The following is a 23908-nucleotide window of genomic DNA, read 5'->3' as shown; positions in this document are numbered from 1 at the left end:
ATGTCATAAGGGCCACGGTGTCACGGGGCCTGAAAATGATACACTACCATTTTTCATCATCTGCTCCTGAGACAGAGAGACACAATTGAATTGGGAGGCAGTATTGCAAATGAAAGATGTTTTATGAAAACTGACAATAGCCCGTCATGGTTATATAAAATGGTTTGAATCGTCGTAAATAAAGAAATGGAATAGAAAGGATATGTAAATTTCTCACTCTAGGGGGAGCGCACAACTGACTTGCTTGAATATTACAATTTAGGAGCTATTTATGATTGCAAATTTCAAACTCAATTTGCAACATACTTAAAATACATGGAATCAGTGTGTGAAGGGGATGTTGAAAGGGGAATATTTTCCTCTACCGATTTACATTTTATTGCTTGAGTCCCAAAACTTGTGTGCTGACAGGGCGAAGGAGTGACTGTTGAAAAGAGGAGTGAAATATTTCGTCGCTGCCATAGAAACTCTGGTGGAGAGAAAGATGGCAGGCCGATGAGAGTGAGGCACACAAAGAGGTGACAGAGGTAGATCACGAGAGAGTGAGCGAACAAAAGGAGGACAGAAATAGACTTCGAAAGAGTCAATGTAGCTTGACACAATGGGTGTAGGGTGAAGACAGGAGGAGCTGGCAAATGTGTATGTGTGTGGAGGGTGGAGAGGGGGGTGGGGGGTGGTGCTGTGCTTTACAAATGGGCAGCGGGGGAAAGACAGGTGAGAAGTAGTAAAAAAATGAAAAGAGAGAAAAGACAAAAAGACAGAGGGATTCCCCAATGACACCTAATCTCTTCCTCTCTTTCTCACTGTCCTCTCTCCCTCTATTCCCTTCTTTTCTCCCAATAAATCATTTTGACTTCTCCTTAACCAACTCATTCCCAGCAGACGGGAGGCAAACTGCAACTATCCCTCCTCTGCAACTCTCTCCTTCCTCTCGTTTGCTCGCTTTTTCTCATTCCTGAAAAAAAGAAACCCTAAAAAAACAAAAACTATCACAGCTATCACCAAGGCAACGTGTCTTAAGGCATCATGACATCGACCGTCATGTAATAAATATTACATAGCACTTTTACTTTAACTATCTACAACTATTTCTGTATCTGTGCATTATATGTTCTTCCATGTACATCCTAGAAAGACAGACAGTATAGATAGTATAGACAGACTTAGCAACATTGAGATAGATAGATAGATAGATAGATAGACAGACAGACAGACAGACAGACAGACAGACAGACACACACACACACACACAGGTGTGTATATAATTATGTGTGCACAGGTGTGTATATATAATTATTATAATAGGCCTGACAAGAGGGACACATCTTTGAAATTGATGTGATTTTAACATAAATGCCACACACGCACACATACAGGAGCGGGAGAGACTGATTACTATCATATGAACATTAACATCAGCTCAACATCCTTTATATGTGGATGAGTAGATCCCATGAGTGAAGGACAGAGATAGAGATGAGCCAATCCATCAATCCATTCACCCTCCTAAGAGGATTTCCCATAATTATTCCATATTAGAAAAGACTTACACTGTCTAGAGAGAGAGAGAGAGAGAGAGAGAGAGAGAGAAGGTGTGGATAGCAGGATGGAGGTTCGGGTATAATAGGATATAAAGCCCTGCTCTCTGACAGACAGTAAGAGGATTGTGCTGGTAGGTAATTAAAACTGCACTAGGAACGGTCCCCGTCGTAATTGTTTAGAAATATAAAATAAAGTTTCTCTCGTCCGTCGCGAGAACAGCTGTCTAAAAGCATCTCTGAAAGACTGAGAGCTGGAGCCAACGGACGCGTGCTTTTGTCCTGGGCAGGAGGCGGAGCTGGTGACTGAACGATCGAGCACAGCCTACCAAACAGCGCGCTGGTGTGTGTGTGTGTGTGTGTGTGTGAGTGAGTGAGTGAGTGAGAGAGAGAGAGAGAGAGAGAGAGAGAGCAGAGCAGTGGATATGGCCAAAGAGAGCTAATAAAACTCGCTCGAGCACTTGTTCGTCAGACAATTGTAAGTGTGAAACATCCCGCAGCCGCGCATCCCTCCAGATACGCATCAACAAAAGAGAATCTTAGTTTTACTATCACGGAGCCTCGTTGCCTCCCGAGTTTCTCCAACGCTACGGCAGGACACGCTTCTCTCTTTCCCGCATTTAAACTCTATCCAGCTGCCTGCATCCATTTCTCCTCCGTCCGCGGAGAACCATCAGCGGTGGTCTCGTATCGGACTATTGGATTTGGGTTGACGCCATGGGGACAGAGGGAGGGGGTCTTCGCCATGGATTCTGACTTTTTAAACACTTAATACAAACCTATAGATTGCGAAACCCCGTGTTTAAGTAGTTTTACGCTTTAGGTCGCATCTCTTCCTGCCCTTCTTCACCGAACGGGATGGTTCCGGCGCAGCGTCGCGTGGGGTGAGAAGATCTTGCAAGACTGGGAAGAAAAGCGAGAGATCGAGGGATTATGGCACTCTTCGCGCTCTGTCTTTTTATTCTGACGCTCACCTGCACGAACTTTGACCTGGTGATTGCAGCCAGGCATGCGGTTCACTGGAACAGTTCAAACATTCTGTAAGTCGCATGTTAATCGTCATTTCCCCCCCTCTAATAAGGCCGAATTTATTAGAAATTACATTTAAATAGTTTTTTTATTATTATTATTATTATTATTTTTTAAATGCCTAAAAATAGCCAAACCTTAAGATATTTTTATTTATTTTTTTTTCGCAGGGAGAGTAGCTTACTATATAAACCAAAATGCCGCATGTAATTATCTAATTTGAAACCAGTTTAGACGTTTACATTAATCGGGATTCCCTTATGGGGCAGGTGCACCAGTAGACCAGGACAGGAGCTTTTTGAGATGTTTCATGCTTGTCTGACTATAATCAGAGCAGGTGTTTGTTTTGGTAATATGCATTTTTTTTTTAAGTGTTAGATTTCCTAGATGTCTTGATCTTGAAAACATCCACATGTAGGTTAGGCAGATGTGTGCTGAATGGGGTTAATGCTTAATGGTTAACCTCATCTGAGGTATTTTTGTCAATTTAGTAAAAAATCAAATCAAAGCTTTATGCCTCAAGCCCCAACTGTAATGTCAAAGTCAGCCAAAAACATAGTAATGATCACTGAAAACTTTAAGATGTACATACTGATGTGACAAAGACAGACTTCTGCTCTAAATATGAGTCTTGTACAGTTTCATATCTGCTGTATGTTGTAGAAATTTGGTCAAGTTTGTGCTTTTGTCCTCACAGAACCTCTCTCTCTCTCCTTCCTCGTGTGTCTCTTTCCATCACTTCTCCGTTCTCTTGCACTCCTGCATGTTTCTCTCAGGGAGTCTCCGTCTGTTTCTCCCCCTCTGCTTTTTCGTTCTCCTCCCTCTTTCAGAATCATACATGGAGCCCAGTCTAGTCCCCGGTTTCTTTTCATTCCATCTGCTGTAATTAGCAGCACTTTTTCAAAATGACCTCAATATGCCTGCATTGTGACACCATTCAATCTCAGCATCTCTCACTGTCACATACACACACACACACACACACATGTTCTCTTGGTCTCTCTTTGTCTCACACGCATACATACTTCATTTTTTGACTTCATATTAGAATGGATGAGGTGGTTAGGTCACAGTTAGGTATGTCAGCTCTGACTGAACGGTAAATTAAAACAACAGTGGGGATGTAAATGAGTGTGTTGGTGTATCAGTGTGTGATCTGGCTCTACTGGTTGTAAAACCTATGAAATAATGCAGGAATTGACCTAGTTTACAGGTACTGTTCACACTAATAAGTAGCTTGGGGCGGAATACAAATTTGGCCTAAATCAAAATCAAATTAAACACATAAACCAGCAGCAGCCCACCTGCCTGAGAGCCTCTTATTTATTGGTACTCCTATCTCAATCTCAATCACTCACACACTTCACACATTTTACAGAGGTTGTCTGTGATTATATGAAAATCTGAAGCTTGTTTTTAAGCTGGCATGCACAGTATGATTTTTACATCCCCTAGATATGAGCATTTGACCCTTCTTTGAGTTTCACACCAATGCAGTCTGCATACCCCACGTTGCATCTCTGTATATACAAATATTATCATTTATATTTTACTTATAGGGCTATATTATCATTATGCTGTGCACCATGTTTAACATGGCCGTGTGGCTGACTACAAATTTCGGCGTTCATAGAAGAACAGAACTCACACATCCCCTATAAATTAATTGATTTTATCCCAGTACAGCCATGCAAATGCGAACATTTACAGTTTGAATAGTGATAAAGACTGATCATTTTGCCATACGATAGTGGTTCTCAACCAAGCAGGGGTGCGTTTCCCAAAACCATCGTTAGTTAACTATGGTCGTTAGTTCCACTGAATTCTATTGGCAGTGACAAAACTTGCAACCATAGTTGCTTTTGGGAAACACACCTCAGGTCGGGACCCACTAGGGGGCCTCAACAAACTTCCAAGAGGACCGAAGGATGACTTAAAATGATTAAAATTAATATATTACGAATACAATTAATATTATTATTATTAATAATTAAAATAAATGGAATAAACCAACATGCAAAGGTCGTTTTGCACACACTGGTTTCACGTGGGCCTGCTTATGCCTTAGGTGTTTAACACTACAAGATTATTTGCACCACCATGTGCTTTTCCATTCACTACAGAGTGCTCACTGTGCAGAGAAATGAAAAGTGCTTCTTCCACCCAGTTTCAGCGTATACTGAGAAAGCTGCCTAACTGCATTAGCATCGGTGGCAGCACGGGGCGGATATGCTACGTGATAAAACCAAATTAAACTGGCTTATTTCCATGGATTAAGCTTAATAAGACTTCTACAGCAAATGCCATTACACACTTTCGGCCCACTGCACAGTAGAAAGTATGGACATTAACCCCATTTTACTACGAGCTACAATGTTCCCCCATTATTTCTACAAGATGTGTTCCAAGAAGTGTGTACTTTGTTTTGGTAAAAAAGTGTGTGGGGAAATTAGCCTGTGAGCTAGCATTATCTGTGTGTATGTGTGTGTGTGTGTAGACTTCCCTCTCTCTCCATAACTGCTCTGCAACACTGATGACACCCTGTTACCTCAGCTTGGCCTAGTTATACAGCACAGAGAAAGAGAGATAGAACTGATATTTAAGCATTGTATTGCTGAATGTCTCTCATGCTATACGTACGCTTATTCTCAGGGGTCAGAGTCTAAATGTAGCACAGCATGCTAATAGCAGTAATAGCTGTGGTCAGTGTGCTGAATTTGGGTCTACAGCCAAAGCTGCACAGTCACTGTATGGTTATACAGTAACACAGCTAGTATTCTCTGGGTAGTGTTTTGACTCGGGGGTGTGATACGGCACGCGTATGTGTGAGTGTTCTACAACTAAACGTCTTTGTTTCGAGCTGAGTACGTTTGGTGTAAACAGTAAGAGAGGCGCCGTGGGCTATGAGGTAAAAAACGAAAACAAAGCAACCAGTCCACTGCCTCCTCATTCATCTTCTAAGAGAGTTATAGCTGAGTGTACCTTCAGCTCGCACACATACACACACTGACAATTACTGAGCGCGGAGTGGGCAGTGATCCTAACGGCCCTACACTCTCGCTCCAGTGATGCGCATCCCAGAAAAAATACAGAACCCTCTCAGACGCATAATTGAGAAACAGGCTTGAATAAATACATACGAACCACCAGTTTTCCTGGGCGAACAAACATCTCTGCTGACGAATTCTGTTTTCACTTCCTCTGTGAATGCTTCATTATAGTCACATTAGGGAACTCTGTGGTATGTAATGGAGAGGGGAAAAAAACACTGTAAACACATGTGTAATGTTAGTAGAGGTGAAGTGAGTGTGGACTCCAGGGGGGAACAGCTCCGCTCTGTTAAAGCGCAATTACAGAACGAGAGTGGAAAACACAAGCAGAAGACTGCTGAAAAGCATTGATACAAAATCTGAGTTGGGTTAAACTGTGGGGCCTATAAAATGTTGTTCTTGTGGTAACATCAAACTTAACTGGTGTTCAAAACTGGTTCAGCTGAATGAACCTGAGCACATTAGGTTTCATAAATGGCATTTAAAGATTTAATCAGCCAAGGTAACTGCATGTTTTTACTTTTTGCAGTGCTTTACAATGCTGTTAGAAATGATATAAGATCAGTTTGTGAATTGTACAATAAATTTTGTGTCAGGGTGGGGCAGGGGGTTGTGTAAGTGTTGACGTTTTAGAAAGAATTTCTACTTAATGTTTAGGGCACAATCTGACAAACTTTTTTGAGCATAATCCAAATTATTTTTTGGCACCCCTTAAAGATTTTTCAAAGGTGCATTCAGTAGCTCTTTAGCTAGCATTAGCATCAGTGTTTATGTACAATAACTAGACGCTATAATGCCGTCTATCAACATGGTGTTTTATGTAAATTAGACTGACTAATGAGTACTACGATTTTTTTTGTAACCAAATCTTTCCACTATGTTTGCCGTAATGATGTTTACACTTGTTTTTGTGTTTGTCCTTCTTTCTGTCTTCTACCTTTAGACAGTTTTTACTTTGGCCGTTCTGATTCTCCTGTTGTCTCTGCTGGTAAAGTACAATAATACATGCTTGTCTAATTTTCACATTTCGCACAATCAAACAACATTACACTGTTGTGAATCTACAGAATGAGCACAAAGAGAATTCCCGCAGATGTTCAGTAAAACACAGCAGCTCATGTAATTTCTATAAGGACTGTATATAATTAAAACACTTTTAATGGAAAACAGTTATCGGCATAGTCTTCATCTCATGAGTGTTCACCATTCAGATGACTAAAACACAGTTAGTTTCTTAATGTATAAAACTTCTAAGTTAGCACCAAACTACAGAATGCACCTTTAAGGTCTTCATGATGTCTTGTTTATATACAAATATAGAACGTGATTATAAGACATTGTTTATGTTTTGTCAGTGTTCCATCCGATAATGATCCTAATGGAAAGTACTTGAGCAAACAACCGTTTCTATGGTTACCACTTCAGGGCAGGTGAACGTGATTTTTGTTAATGAGCATCTATTTAGGCTACTGGGTGAAATTCATGGTCTTACCAGCGGGTAAACCTTTGACACACTGAAATGTTTGAAAAGCTTGTTTAAGGATATGTACAAGAAATATATACGTGGCGCTTTTTGTTTCACTTCCTTCAAGTGGGGTCAGAAATGTTTCAGAAATTGCACACTGCATAAGAGGATAATAATGGCACATTTGAAAGATTTATAGTACTGACTTTTCCCTTTCTTTTAGTTAGACTGCTAGTTACAGTAAATTGTGACCTTATGAGGTTATGTTACCTCCTATGCATGAAAATTTCATGAGATTGTGTGCTCAACCTGCACTTTGATGAGTTGAATATATATTATAATCATTTATAATATAATAATTTATGCAATAAAATTATACTCTACTGTTCAAAAGATGGTAGGATTGTTTAATGTTTTTAAAAAGCTTTGAAAGATTGCTCACCAAAGCTGCAATTTTTTGATCTAAAGCACAGTAAAACAATATATTATATATACGATTGCATTTTAAAATAGCAGTCTTCTTCAGGTATTTTAAAACGTCATTTATTCCTGTGAATTTTCAGCAGCATTTCCTTTACTCGCACAATAATATATATTTTTTCAGGATTCTTTGATGAATAGAATTTTCAAAAGCACAGCATTTAAATAGACATATAAAATGGTAAATGCTTTTACTGTCACTTTTAGTAAATTAAAGTGTCCTTGCTGAATTAAAATTAGTTTTAATTACATTAAAAAAAAAAAATCTTACTGAGCCCACACCTTTGAACGGTAGTGAATGTGCAGATATAGTCTGAATTACAGTATAGCAGATTATTGGATGCGCAGGTCATTGCATAGCTGGTGTGTGAGTGTATTTGTGTGCATGCAAGAAAAAGCACAGGTGTGTCCAGGTGTTGTGCAGATGGCTCTCACACGTACACGTTGGTTCAAGTGAGGTGACTTGGCTTCACGCTGTGCTTAGGTTAAATCTTTGGGATAAGCAGCTACCTTGCTTATTTCCTGTATTGTCATTAGCAATGCATAAACAAGGGATTTGATTGACAGGTGGATGGAAAGACTGAACAGCAAAGCCCATAAATCAGATAACAGTCCGAGGTTTGCATATGCAAATTGCTTGGTGCATATTCATGAGTAAACGGAGAGATCTATCTAAGTGACAGAGAAGACCTGGTTCTCGTTCATCAACTTTGCGTTATCATTGAGTTGAAGCGGTTCTGCGCGTGTGCGCCTGAGCTTTATGATGTTAGTATCTATGTGAAGAGCAGCAGTCTTAATTAATAACGCCAGTTCAACTGAGGCTGATGAATGAGGCAGTTGTGCATAACCACATCCACTTATCACACCAATCACTTCTGTTTATTTATTCTTCGTCATGGTGAGGGGTCGCAATGAATGCAGGCGATGCCACGTAAGAGGATGTTCCACGCTCTTTCTTTTCTATAGCGGCGCCTTTGCTTAGTCATTCATGATCACACTATTTATTAATTTAATGTTTTTAATACCCTCCTCACCTTCTGTGGCTCAACCTCCCTTCATTTCATTCATCTTCTCTTTTTAATTCTTATTATGAATACCATCTCTTTATTTATTAATCATTTCCAAACAGTGTGACGCTCTCTCAGAGCATGATGGAGGCAGTGATCCCAGCAGTCTCGGCACACTGTAATAATCCAATAAATAATAGTTGCACTTATGAGCTTTTTTGTAGTTAGTTTCATCACGTATGGATGGATACACTGATACATATTTTAAAATTACGGCGGATTCATATTGTTCATAATGATGTTCATTATGGCATTAAATTAAGGCATTAAACATAGCATGTAAAATGGAGATTTATTTTGAGATTTGCTAATGGTTAATGTTAATAAACGTAAACAGAGGTGAAGGGAAACTACAACAAATATATTTTTTGCATACTCATTTGCCTCACTAGCAAAATACATAAATCCACTACGGTCTTTCTGAAAGAGGGAAAATATTGATTATGTTGGTCAGAAAGATGTCAAATTTGCAGTAACTCCCTCAGCTTTTGTATTAGAAACACTCACACAGCAGTGTTAATATGTAATTTAATATAGTAAAACAAATTATAGTGTTATAAATGTACATTAAAAATTTAAAAAGCAAAAATATAAAAAACAAAAAAAACTTTGCTAGATTTACAATGTTAATAACTGTGGAAACACATCATCACAGTCTGTGGAAATGGTCCATTTTGCTGATTTGTTAAGGGTTGGTGCGAAGTTGAACAAACAAGGTTGTGTGAAGTACTTTGGTCGAATGCTGAGAAAATGAAAGTCTCATCACGTCGCCGTGACATTTTGAGTTTTCTCAACTTTTTACTTTTGACAGTGCAGCAGTAGGAGGGGGTCTGTTTTGTACTTTGGGGAGGATGTTAATACAGATGGAAATGATGTGTATTTCGGGCTGCTTCTAGTCTCCAATTATTCACTTCAAAATCAGGCCAGATTTGACACACCTTTCATTACTACAACTCACGATGATGAAACTAACAGCACCGGTTCTCGCCTCACACCGCTGTGTTTTATTATAAACAAATGATTTACATAGAAACACTATCTCTGTGGTCTTGTCATCACTCTTTTTGTAAAATGGCCATGATTCAGTCCTCATCCCAAAGTTTTTGGTTTTATGGCTGTTTCTAATCTGTAACACCTCAAACTTCCTCCAGAGTAGAATAGTGTTCACATCTCCGCTTTTACAAGGCAAATTTCCCTCAGTACACCTCGAGGAAAAACAGCTTAAACCAGCCTAAACTGGTGTCCATGTTGAAGCTGAGATAGTTTAGCAGGCTGGCCAACTGACAAATCACAAAACCCTTTTAAAACCTTTTAAAATAATTATCTTAGACTAGTTTTTTTGGGGGGGTTTTTTCAGCATGGAAAGACATTGAATTCGCTTCAGATCACACACGCAGACATAAACGTGCATATACACACTAATGGATGAGCTTGTATGGTTGTGTGTGTGGTCCCTCTGAGTGTATGTGTGTGGTCTCTTTATCTCCCTCTGTGTTTGTCCTTTGAAGGAGGGGAAGTGAGCAGTGTAAATGTCTGTGATTTGAACAGGAAGAGCCGTGACTCCCGCTCATTTAAATCCAGCAGGCTGATGGAGGTGAATCGTTCAATGGAAGAGTCATCTCATCTTAATGAATAGAAAAAAAGAGCATTCGGAGTCTTTCATTCGGTCTGTCTCTCTCTCTCTCTCTCCGTGATTCTCCTGTTACTCTGCTAGTTTGAGCTCTGGCACACAGAACAACAGCTATCTTACCCACAGACAGGCTTCAAAGCCTCCAAACACACACACACACACACACACATATAGTGAAACGCTGCCTGAGACTCATGTACACGGTGATATACAGACACATGACAGCAGGTTATATTCTCGTTGGTGTGTGTTCTGTAAAATTGGATGGTTTGGAGGTTTTCTGCCCTCTTTTCACATCAAGAAAAGACAACTGGCTCATGTGATCCATTTGAACACACACACACACACTCACAAGTAGGAGATCGAGTAGCACTAATCCAGACAGACAAGCTAATTCGGAAAGTATCATATATGCAAATGTAAACGTGAAGAGGGTGAAAAGCAGAGGCTTTCAAGCAGGTCATAATCACACTTACTGCTGCTTTGTGTTAGTTTAGTGTGACTGCCGCATGATCAGGGTTTTTAGCAGTGGTTAAATGACATTTTCATTTAGTTTCTTGTCAAGGTAAAGGGTGGCAGTGGTTTAGGCCTGCATTAACAGTGCTTATTAAAGGTGAAGTTTTGTTTAAGATGTTAAAATACTTTCTTGCAGTTTAATATGCAGAGACAACTATAAGTAAGCCATTTGTTGGTTGATTTCCACAAAAAAAAAAAAGTGCAAACACTGTGGCTCTCTGAGGCTTTTTCAAAATATTGCTCTGTTTGTTTGGGAATCTGACCAAGCTGGCATAGCAACTCTGGCTCAGCTGAGTTTGGGGACATGGCTATATGTTTAGCTGACCAATAGCAGATGGAAGGAGTGTTTAGGAAACCAGTTCGATAACAGTCATTGGCTGAATAGCATACTAGTACTGCTATACTTTGCCTTTAAGAAATGTCTCAACACAGTGATCTAGCTACATTGAAAATATTTTTATCAGGTAAAAATGTGCTAAATTAAATGGTTATTTAGCTTAATATGTTTGAATCAAATTGCAGTAACAGAAGAATATTTTTTCAGAGTCTATTCAAATAGAAATAGCTTATTGTGGTTATTTACTGCCAAGAATGAGTATGCAACACTAATTCTCATTTAAGAAAATGAAAAAAACCCCAAAAAAAACAATCCCAGCTGCTTCCCATGACCAAGTTTTCCCATATTCCCCTTTGCAGTAATTTTTAATGGGGAATCGTGAGCTCTTGCTCTTTATATGAGGGTGTGTGTGTTTACGAGTGTATGTGTGTCTGTATGTGTGTGTGTGTAGAATGGGGTTTTTAATGGGGATTTTTGGCCATTAAAGCCATCATTAGCTGGGCCACGAGTGCGCCCTGTTCACCATAATCATGAACATAATTAGAGAATTAGCGAGAGTTGGAGAGTGTGTGTGTGTGTGTGTGTGTGTGTTTGAGTGCTTGTGTGTGTGCGTGCCCATCATGGATGTTAATGGAGAGATTTTAAATGGACAAGCTAAATTATGACCTTGTATAATGGCCTTTTTTATCAGCCAATGTCAGACTGTGCTTCAGGAATGGGTCTCTATGTCGCACTGATGAGTATGTGTTTGTGTGTGTATGCGGTAGTTTTTTTTTATTTTTAACTTTTTTTTTTTTTTCTGCGTATGGCAAGGTTTTTTTGAGGACTGTCAATCGATTGGAATTTACATATGTCAGTTAAGAAATCAAATTAGTTGCAATTTCATACCAGCAAGTCTGTATACCAATATTTTCTGATAAAAGCCCTGAAATAAAGATATCAGATGTTACATTACTTTTTTTTTATTATATTGATATCTGTTGATATTTTATATTTAATTGTGCATGCACATTTTCCGTATTTGCACATTTTGATTACCTTTAATGTTTAATGTTCACTTAAATTTAATCTTTAAAAACATGAATAATTTAATAACATTGTTAAATGTAATTTTTAGCCAATCTAAAAATGAATATTCCCTTTTCATACATTATATATTTCTAAATTCTCTTGAAGCATTTAAAATGAGTTTTTAGTGTTGTTGTTTTATTTTTCATTAACTTAGTTTTAACTGGCCATTTGATGGTTTTCGGCCATAACATAGAAATACAGAACAGAATCTTAATATCAACATATCTATACTTAAAAGTCAGTATAATCTTTAGTTTGCTTCATTTCAGTGATGTGCGTTGTCTCAAGAAGCAGCTGGCTATGGATTCACAGAAACATGAAGATGGTAATTAATCAAACTAAATTAACAGCTTAAATTGACAGCCTTTTTTTTCTTTAAAATCAATCTCATTCCATTTAAATCAATTTATCCTGAGACATTCTCTCTCTGACTGCCCCCCTTTTCTGTGACACTCAGAAACTCCTTCTCCTCCCTGAACATGTAATCCATATAATACAGAATGTACAACAGATCCTGTGAAATAAACTAGTTTCTGTGAGTGCCATCAGAAATGTGTGTGTGTGTGTGTGTGTGTGTGTTTGTGTCTGTGTACGTAAGTCTTTACTTCTAAATCCTCTCTTGCCTGTACGTGGTTGCACAGAATATCAATGGCCTACTGCAGGTCCCACTGTTTCTCTGTCTGTGTGTGTGTGTGTGTGTGTGTGTGTGTGTGTGTGTGTGTGTGCGTGTGTGTGTGCGTGTGTGTGTGCGTGTGTGTGGATGTGCGTGTGTGGGGAAGTGCAGTTGTTAGCATTGCAGGCTTATGGTAATAAATGCATTTTCACAGCAGTTAACAGAATTCTGTGTCACATCCCGGGAGAAAGACAGAGAAAGGAAAGGAGATGTCTAGAAAAGAAGGATTGAGAAGAACACAGGTAGGTATTTATAAAGAGAAAGATGGAGGAGGAGCAGAGAGAGAGCAGGTAGCTCTTTTCTTCTTTCACTCTGGGTTTACTCACTTACATATGTGCGTGCACATACATTAAAACACACTTTCACACTAATATAGACTCTTGTTGCAATGAACCAAAGCAAGAGATTGCACAAACAACTTTTGTGTGCTTTGTCAGGGGTGTAAAAGATCCTGATAAATTGAAGTTTAAGTATGGGCACTGTATCAGTCTTATCTATCCAAAATTTTAGTTCAGGATCTTTGTGTATGTGTCTAAAGTTTTACTGCCCTAGTAATAAAATCATATGCCATAATTTATTTAAAATACATTTATTTCATTCTGTGTACTTTAAATCCACTAACATTTATATATATATATATATATATATATATATATATCATAAGACTTACTGATATAAAATTATAGTTAAACTTTATTTGGAGTATTTCTTTTGTGCACAATTCACATTTCTTAATATTATGCCTAAATTGTGTCACTATTTTTGAGGATTGTATAATCTTTGATTAATGTCTTTTAATGATAGATATTTAAAGTGTACCTGAAGTATACTTTCAATAGTTCCACTTTAGCACAATCAAACATACTTCAGTATATCTTTAGTTCGATTCCATCACTACGTCTGCACAATTAAAGTGCATTAAGCACAAAATTAGTTGCTCCATTTTAGCAGTTTAGTATACTAAAAGTACAATTGCAGGGTATTTTTATTAAGCAGATACATATGTAAATGTATTTGTAGTATAGTGTAGCACAAAATAAATGTATATCAAATATATATATATATATATATATTTTTTTTTTTTCTTTCTCACTAGGGTGTTCATCTGTATATTTTATTTTTGGCTGTATGTGTGTGTTTGTGTACTGTTTGTGTTTGTGTTGATGTATGTTAGTTCACGTGTTTGTCAGTGACACACAGAGGTGTAAAGTGTTATTGTTATAATTGTGTTTCATTGCTATATAACTATACAAAGGAGGAATTTGTACTTTTACTGCAGTACTTTTAATTTCTAAGGATTTTTTTTTTACTCCTTACAAGTTTGGTTAAAGTATGGTTATTGTGTCCAAATTAAATTTAAAGTCAAATATCTAGCCAAAAGCATAATTGGATGAATACTTTTAAGAAAAAAAATTCTTAGCTGTTAAGAAACCTCATTTAAGTAGCTTGATGCACAAACTTGTGCAAAGCAGCCTGTTTAATTACAGTTTTCTCAATGTTCCAACTTTAAAAGGCTCTAGGACTTACCAGATGTTTATCTAAAAAAAAGAAAAAAGTTACTTGAAATTGTTAAACTCTAAATTCTGCAGCTAATTTATAGTTGTTTGGCACAATGTAAATGATTTTATTCAAATGATTTTGTTTATGCTTGTCTCCAGTGCACCTTCAGTGACATGCACATAAAATCATTTCATATTGAAATGAATTGTATTCTTCTTAAAACTTTAACTTTTTCCTAGTTGCTCAGTAAGATATAATATAACCTGTTTTTATTTTTGAAAACAAAAGATTTACATCATAATGACCAGTTACTTATGTACTTTGTACTCGGAAGTTGTACAGAAAATTGTTTGTCAAAAGTACTTTTTCCTTCAAAATATATGTATTTTGTGTACTAAAATTAGAAATATTCAGTTTCATTAATAACTCTCCATTGACAGTACAATCTCCCAAATAATACTATAGTAAAGAAATACAATAGCTCTAGTAAATTACACCCATGTTTCGCTAATATGAACATATAAACTCACATATCCAATACGACAGCACTCTCCATAACTGTATAAATCTCAGCCTGTCCCTACAGCCGAAAATAAAATTTACATATAAACAGTAAAGCTATAGACATACGCACAGACACTTCTGTGAAGGTAAACTCATTTAAAAGTTGAATATATAGTTTCCTCAGTATTGGAGTTGTCACAGGTCTGAGGAGATATTTCTAACAGCTGTCATGAGTTAAATATAATTGAGAGAGGGAGAGGAGAGGAGAGAAGAGGCTCGGGAGAGAGGGTTCATTAGAGAAGGGGGAGTGGAGAAAGAGAGAGGATGGAGAGATAAAGGAGAGATGGGAGAGAGGAGGGAAAATGGAGATGGGTAGAAAGAAATGGATAGAGGGATGGCATGTTGTTGCAGTGAGATCGGGTCTTATCTGAGGCTCAAAATGACAGCAAGCTGACAACACTCTGCAGCGCTGTGACACGAACAGACTTTTCACACACACACACACACACACACACACTGAGCAACAAGCTCTCACATGCACAATACGGTTGACGCATCATTATGCATGTGCACACATATACTTACTCTCAATCACATGCACGTGACCCAAAGCGCATCATGGTTATACATGTAATTTTATGCGTATAAGTGTGTATTCTAACTCTCACACAGGAGCATTCACAGTGTGGTTCATATACATAATTATGCAGACACACATATGTGCATGGCCAGGCTCTCTCTCTCTCTCACACACACACACGGCTTCTGGAGCCCGGGGTCATTATTTTTGATGTGATGTACAGCAGCTGGAACATGCAGGGGTCTTATATTCTTCCACTGGGACTGCAGCAGACCACGAAAAGCTTGTGTGTGTGTGTGCTGCAATTTACGATATGCACGGTGCGCCAGCTCTGAATACATTACTTGATCATAATATTTCAGTATTTTCATCTATTTAATCTACATAATATCCTTCTGCTACATTTTCAGCTTTTTAGCTGTGTGTGTGTGTGTTTTTTTTTGTGGTGTGTTGCAGATGGGAATTATTGTATTTGAATGGGAAAGGTATAGTGTTCAGACTGTCTGGCCTATTTGAATTTGAATCAAACTGTGGAATAGTAGAAACGAGAGTGGACAGGGCAGGAAAAAAGAGGGAAAGGCAGGAGGCGGGGGTGCGGGGGTGGTTAGTCTGGAGTCAGGACGGGGAGAGACGAGAGCGCGAGAGGGCCAGACTGCCAATCAATTGTAATTATAATGTGGGTCAATTGTAATTAGATTGAACTCTCATGTGACACTGCCACAGTGATATACAGTCAGCATTGCGGACCATATGCTGGGTGTGTTTGTGTTTGTGTGCGTCTGTCACGCTCAGTCAGTCATACGAAGGAGGTCGGAGACAAAGTTGATGTGAATGCCACCGAGATTTGACTTTGACCGGTTTTGGGGTCGGCAGATTTAAATACATTACCATGTCAAACACTGGTTCAGGACTTCATAGTGGGGCATTTGAATTCACCACTTTTGTTTACTTTGTTACTGTTCCCGTTCATGCTGTTAGCATTCCCATTTATTTCAATGGCAGTTGCTTGGCTAGGGCATACTATAAAAGTATGTGAGACAAGAAGTATGTCCGCATTCATATTCATGAAAGTACCCAAAAGTACCCGCATAACCTACTACTTCCAACAAGATTCTGATGAATACTATACCATGAGGCCACAACTGGAGGGCCACTGTCCTGTAAAGTGTAGCTCCAATCAGCTCCAGAAAATCTGCTTGGAAGTTTCTACTAATCCCGAAGACGTTCCCTGCACCACAGTGTTCATTCTATCCATCCTAAATATTATGTGAAATTAGTTAAGTGTGTCCCAAATCATAGTACAGTATTTTGAAAAGAGTATGCCAAAAGTCCCCGGATGGTCTACTATTTCAGGTAGATTTTTGAAGTGCGAATCCGTGCACACTATAATAGCTAATAATTACCCACAATCCATTGTACTTTGGCGAAGGATTCGGTTCAAAACTACAGAATAAAAAGGGTTAAACAACTATAACAATGGCGGATGTGCGCAACCAATGGTTAAGTAGAGAGGTTTAGATAAAGGGGATTGAGTTACTAATAATCAACATTGAACGTGGTAAAAAAATATTCATTTAATGTTATATGTGTTTTAATTCATCTGCAACAACAATGTGAACTTTTATAAAACGTCCATTAACTTTTAAATTCATCATTATGCAATAAATATGAGCAGAGTTCTATGCATACGGCTGGCAGATCATCGTGCTACTTCTTTTCTCTCCGATACAGTAGGAAGTTTAATTAAATGAAATGTGGAGGATGTTAACTGTGACAAGATGATTGACAGGCCAGTTTACAGTGACAGGGTGCGTATAACTATGCGACAGAGCAGTCTGTTAAAGACACAACTGTATGAGGTGATAGTATGTATGTCCCAAAGCTTGCCTACTCTTCTACTACACACTCAAAAGTGTGTACTTTTTCTTCACTAAAAGAGTACATACTTTAAGGGCGATGTGTAAGTAGGCACACTGGGACGCAGCACTTGATTAGATGGTTCAGGTGTGTTTAATTAGGGTTGGAGCGCTGCAGGAGAGCGGCCTTCCAGGAACTGAATTTGTCACCCCTGATTTATACGATATAGAACATACATTTGTAATGGTTGCAAAGTTTGTTCCTAATGAAATGTAGTACCTTCTTGGACAGTGTGCGATTTCAGACGTACCTCTGGACACAGTTGTTTTGAGACCAGATTCACCCTGAACTTTAAATCAGTTACAATAGTTGAGAGAACCTTTTTATGGGTATTTTATTCAGGGCCTAGTTAGAAATGATAGAAAATCACTTTACTTGTATTTAGTCTTAAAGAAGTAGATTTAATGTGTTTTCAGTGCCAAATCATATTTCTGAAAATACAAATTCTCCAATTAAATATTTCCTTTTTGTTTGTGTTTAATCCTTTAGTTAACAAGCTCGCAGCTTAGCACACCACAGTCCATTTCACACCCTCCAAAATATCAGTGACTGCTACGACATCTACTATAAAATAATTAATTACTTGTGATATGTGCTGTTAGCATATTTTGCAAGAAATATTTATATGGTTTTAGAAAATGATGTTAGCAGATGCTAGCTGTTTTGGAAAGGCTGTCAATACAAAGATGCTTTATGCCCTCAGAATGGCTTAATAGCTGTGCTAACAAACCAAACTTTGACTTATTGTAATTTCACGAGTTTACATAATAAATAGAATAAAGTTTATGCGTATATGGCGTGCTGTCCGAGGGGAGGGCTCCGAACTTGGAACTTTGGCCCGAACCCAGAGTACCCCCCTACAGGTTAGGACAGGAATAGTTGTAAGTGTGGAGAAGAGGTGGCGGAGGGATGCTGGAAAATTGTCAAGGAACAGAGGTAAATCTGCTGTGTGTATATACACACCTCTTATCTTGTTAACTGGGTTGATCACTGATTGTGCTCCTCTCGTGTTAATTAGGTTAATTATCTGAACGTGCTCCTCCCGAACATTGTTTATAAAACATCATATAGTCATGTATCACAAGGTGTGTCCCAACTTGTGTACTTATGCACAATTTTTTGCCATTTAGTAGTGTGAATTACGGTGGCCCAGTAATGCACAACACAACGAAATCTACACAACACAATGGAAACAAGCCACAACACAATGGAAACAAGTCGCAACACAACAAAGTTTGCACAACACAACAAAATTAGTCCATGCATTGTGTTTTGGCGATTTGTTGTGCACTACTGGGCCACTGTAGTAAATAGTGTTCACATTGAAAAAGAAAAGTACAATTTAACCTTAATTGACCCCCCACTTCATGCTCTTAACTTTTATAGCTTTCCTTTCGTAGTGGAAGGAGAGGGATAAAAAAATATACACTGGACAGTAGCGTACATCATTTGAGACACAACTATTGACTCACACACTTGTTCACTTGATTGCTCACCAGAAAGATTAACAGTATTAATTGCTAAATTATATAACAAAAGTGGACAGTGGAATATGTTTGTTACAGTCTGATTGTTTCAGTATTAATTACCCAGTCCATTTCACTGCTCCAGAAACACATATCATAATAAAAGCCTCCCTCAACCATTACCAGTTTCACTTGGCTGCCTATATGATAGCTGTATGTGTGTGTGAGAGCATGTGTGTGTTTTTAGACAAGTTAACGGAGTGTGAAGCAGCAAGAGCTGTCACTAACAGAGACCCTGGAATCACTGGGTAACTGAATGGAGCGTATCGAAATCGGCTTATTTTTTCTGGTTTTGACACGCCATTCTGACATAATTATACACCAGCCTCCAGTCAAAGACAGCACTAATGTAGGAATGAGAGGTTGGAGGTGGGCCCAAAACCCAGCTTTGTCACTCGTAATTAGTGATAAACTTTTCTTGGAGCCTGACTGGGCATTGGCATCTTGTTTTGAAGTTGGAATCAATCGACAGTGTAGCAACGCCCCATCAGGGATGTGAGTTTCCCACCGGCAACTTTGTCATTGATAATTAGAAGTGAATTTCTAATTTGTTATTGGGCGTCTGTTGCAGATTCCTTCCTCCTCCTGTTTACGCCCATCAGACACGTCTTGGATTATCAAGCCTGTCATGGACTGGCATTTTAGCAAGCAGAATGGTAGTGAATTTTGAACAGAGGAGAACTGGATGAGCTGAGCAAGTACATCGCTTAAATCAACACAGAAAGTGCTGGTCACATAGCGCCGTGCAATTCTTTGATTTATATCTGTCCTAGTCAGCATTACAGCTGTCTCCCTTTGGGACAATTAAGACTCCATATAGCAGAGCATACTTTTATTTTGGCCTTTACATACCTTAATGCTGTTAACAAATGAAGTAGTGTTGGTTTCATTGCAGTGTCACACAAGGACCTAGTAACTACAGATGGGAGCTAGTGGCCTTGGACTTGGACCTTGGACCACACGTCTCTAGCTGATGTGAGGCAGGCTTGTTAGCCTGGGAGAAGATCCTTAAGTGGTTTTTGTGCTTTCTGTCATCGGCTAACCACATAACAGAAGAGTCTCACACGGGATTTTTCACCTGTTTGCTATTTATAGTGAGTCCAAGGTCAAAGAATACCAGCTGCAAGCTGTGACTCGTAGCATTTCCCAGTGCATACTGTCTGCCAGGCTGCTGAAAGGAACATTGGATCTTACTGCTAGGTAGTGAAGGACTCCTGAAATCAACCTCATTATGTTCATTTTGACATAGTGTTATATATTTATTTGCTTGGTTTTGCATGCCTGCTTCATGCAACTAAATTAAAAGGATTAGTTCACTCAAAAATGAAAATTTTGGCTTACTGTATGGCTGTATGGCTTACTCTCTTCTGAGAAATGCAAAAGAAGATATTTTCCATTTACATGTTTGCATTTGGATACTGTATAATGTTGGTTACTCTTTTCCAGACAGTTACAATTATTGGGAACTGAAGCTTTTAAGCTTCATACTAGACATAAAAGATCTCTAAAAATATAAAAGTGGTTCTACGTCATTATTTACTCATAATCTTCCAGTAACTAAACTCTTAATTTGAGAACCATCAGTGTTGAATCAATCATGAATCTTGAATGACTCTTGAATGACTCATTGCAGTCGTCTGATTTAAAAGAACTCTCTCATTAATGCTTCAAGAAGAGCTAAGACAGATGTCAGGATTTTTTTATTGTAAAAAAATGAATTAAATTTGCCTTATTATTTGTACTGATGTTGTTGGTTTTTTTTTTTTTTTTTTTTTTTACTAATTATTATTATTATTTGTTCATTTTTTGCAAAGGTATTGTACAGTATGCTTCAGACGTTTTATGGATGTCTTAATACCTTTTAATTTTGAGTGACCAGCATACTATCCTTTGTGTTCCATTGATGAAAAAGTCTGGTTTAGGACATGATGGTGAGAAAATTATGACCAAATGTTTACAGTGAGGAAAATAAGTATTTGAACACCCTGCTATTTTGCAAGTTCTCCCACTTAGAAATCATGGAGGGGTCTGAAATTGTCATCGTAGGTGCATGTCTACTGTGAGAGACATAATCTAAAAAAAAAAATCCAGAAATCACAATGTATGATTTTTTAACTATTTATTTGTATGATACAGCTGCAAATAAGTATTTGAACACCTGTCTATCAGCTAGAATTCTGACCCTCAAAGACCTGTTAGTCTGCCTTTAAAATGTCCACCTCCACTCCATTTATTATCCTAAATTAGATGGACCTGTTTGAGGTCGTTAGCTGCATAAAGACACCTGTCCACCCCATACAATCAGTAAGAATCCAACTACTAACATGGCTAAGACCAAAGAGCTGTCCAAAGACACTAGAGACAAAATTGTACACCTCCACAAGGCTGGAAAGGGCTACGGGAAATTGCCAAGCAGCTTGGTGAAAAAGGTCCACTGTTGGAGCAATCATTAGAAAATGGAAGAAGCTAAACATGACTGTCAATCTCCTCGGACTGGGGCTCCATGCAAGATCTCACCGTGGGGTCTCAATGATCCTAAGAAAGGTGAGAAATCAGCCCAGAACTACACGGGAGGAGCTGGTCAATGACCTGAAAAGAGCTGGGACCACCGCTTCCAAGGTTACTGTTGGTAATACACTAAGACGTCATGGTTTGAAATCATGCATGGCACGGAAGGTTCCCCTGCTTAAACCAGGCCTGACTTAAGTTTGCCAATGACCATTTGGATGATCCAGAGGAGTCATGGGAGAAAGTCATGTGGTCAGATGAGACCAAAATATAACTTTTGGTCATAATTCCACTAAACGTGTTTGGAGGAAGAAGAATGATGAGTACCATCCCAAGAACACCATCCCTACTGTGAAGCATGGGGTGGTAGCATCATGCTTTGGGGTGTTTTTCTGCACATGGGACAGGGCAACTGCACTGTATTAAGGAGAGGATGACCGGGGCCATGTATTGCGAGATTTTGGGAACAACCTCCTTCCCTCAGTTAGAGCATTGAAGATGGGTCGAGGCTGGGTCTTCCAACATGACAATGACCAAGCACACAGCCAGGATAACCAAGGAGTGGCTCTGTAAGAAGCATATCAAGGTTCTGGCGTGGCCTAGCCAGTCTCCAGACCTAAACCCAATAGAGAATCTTTGAGGGAGCTCAAAGCCAGAAACCTGACTGATCTAGAGAAGATCTGTGTGGAGGAGTGGGCCAAAATCCCTCCTGCAGTGTGTGCAAACCTGGTGAAAACTACAGGAAACGTTTGACCTCTGTAATTGCAAACAAAGGCTACTGTACCAAATATTAACATTGATTTTCTCAGGTGTTCAAATACTTATTTGCAGCTGTATCATACAAATAAATAGTTAAAAAATCATACATTGTGATTTCTGGATATTTTTTTTTTGGATTATGTCTCTCACAGTGGACATGCACCTACGATGACAATTTCAAACCCCTCCATGATTTCTAAGTGGGAGAACTTGCAAAATAGCAGGGTGTTCAAATACTTATTTTCCTCACTGTATTTAGGGTGAACTATTCTTTTTAAGATTTGCTTCATTCTTCAAATTCTTTTTAATATTACTCAGTTCTTTGCTCAGAAAAAGATAAAGTCCCATTTTTTTAACCGGTAATGTCTGTGTGAAGATTGATTGGTAATGGCTTGTCAACACACACCTCCGCAATAAATCCAGTATCTGAGCCCAGCAAGAGCTAGCCTGAGGCGAAAGTAATGCCACGTCCCTTTGGGTAGGAGACTAGGCTTAAAGCCCTCAGAGCATATTGAAATGCCATGTTCAGCAGATCCCTCATTTGTGAAGCAGAAATCACCAACTAACCGTGCAAAGAGAGATTTTCAAATGGGATTTCTCACACTCTAACCTTGTAGTGCTGGAATTTCAAATGAGATTTCGCCACCTGCTAGCGTGCTAGCGTAAGGGGGGATTCACCTGCTGTGTGGGGGGCAGGGTTTATCAGCCATTAACTACTGTTCACACCAGCGCAGTTTCCCGCCAAACGGTTATCTCTACTCGCCCACCTGCCTTCCTCGCCGCTTTTCGTAGTGAAGCTTCAGCTAGCAGATATTTGCAGTACAGCATAGCATGCCTCACCTGTTAATCAAAGAACTGTTATACTGGGCTTTACCACACTGACAAACGCTTATATTCTTGTCAAACTATAGTACTTAACACTATGTGCAGACAGTGCTATCTCCTACTGGATTAGCTTGCTCTTCAGATGCTTGTCAGATTGGCTATATGGAGCTATGGATATGCTATCCTTGCGATCAGAGGTGTTTATTTATGTTGGCCTCGGTGTTAACTCTTGGTAGTATGTGGGTTTCTATCGGTGTTCTCAGGCTTGATAACTAAGGGGAAAATGTCGGTGTTATTGTTCTCTAGCGAGTTTTATTAGGGAGGTAACAAAGGTTTCTTGAGAATTCAAACAAACTTGATTCTCTAATCAGTGTTCCCACACTTTCTGACCACAGACTTTTCCATGACCTTTTTAGTGAGTTATTTTTACTGGAAAAGTATATTGTAGAAATCATTTTATAGAGATTTCTGGGCTGATTTAGATCTCCAAGTCGGTCTTATGAATTACTTGTTTAAATGGATAATCTTATCAGGGTGCAGATTTCTCCAGATAGATCCTCAGCAGACAGACTGATGTTATCATGCTGGTTGGCAGGCAAGTTTTATTTTAAACAAGCATTCACTTAAAGCAAAAGCCGAAGAAAAAAACAAATATTGTATTATATTATCCATCCATTCTCTAAACTGCTTGTCCTAGGGTTGCGGGGATGCTGGAACATATGCCAGCATCTCAGGCTAAAAGCATTATATTATTTTATTTTATTTTATATTATATTATATGAATACAATATTATATATATATATATATATATATATATATATATATATATATATATATATATATATATATATATATATTTCCATAACTTTTTCCAGATTGTCCTTGGCCTTGCATTGCAACCCTGTCTGAAGCTCCAACAAAAATAAAACTTA

General features: G+C 38.6%; 1 protein-coding gene across 1 annotated transcript in view; it reads left to right on the top strand.

The window, feature by feature from the left end:
- The first annotated feature begins 1984 nt into the window (after positions 1–1984).
- efna3b (ephrin-A3b) overlaps positions 1985–23908 on the top strand; it is a 55882-nt gene continuing 33958 nt past the window's right edge. Inside the window, exon 1 of the mRNA XM_058747986.1 lies at positions 1985–2578. Coding sequence (XP_058603969.1) covers positions 2472–2578 — 107 coding nt within the window. The 5' untranslated portion in view covers positions 1985–2471. The remainder of the gene's footprint in view (positions 2579–23908) is intronic.

The sequence above is a fragment of the Onychostoma macrolepis genome, chromosome 16 (assembly GCF_012432095.1).
Source record: "Onychostoma macrolepis isolate SWU-2019 chromosome 16, ASM1243209v1, whole genome shotgun sequence".
Taxonomy (NCBI): domain Eukaryota; kingdom Metazoa; phylum Chordata; class Actinopteri; order Cypriniformes; family Cyprinidae; genus Onychostoma; species Onychostoma macrolepis.
The sequence above is the reverse complement of the archived record's forward strand: the minus strand, read 5'-3'. Positions and strand labels throughout refer to the sequence as shown.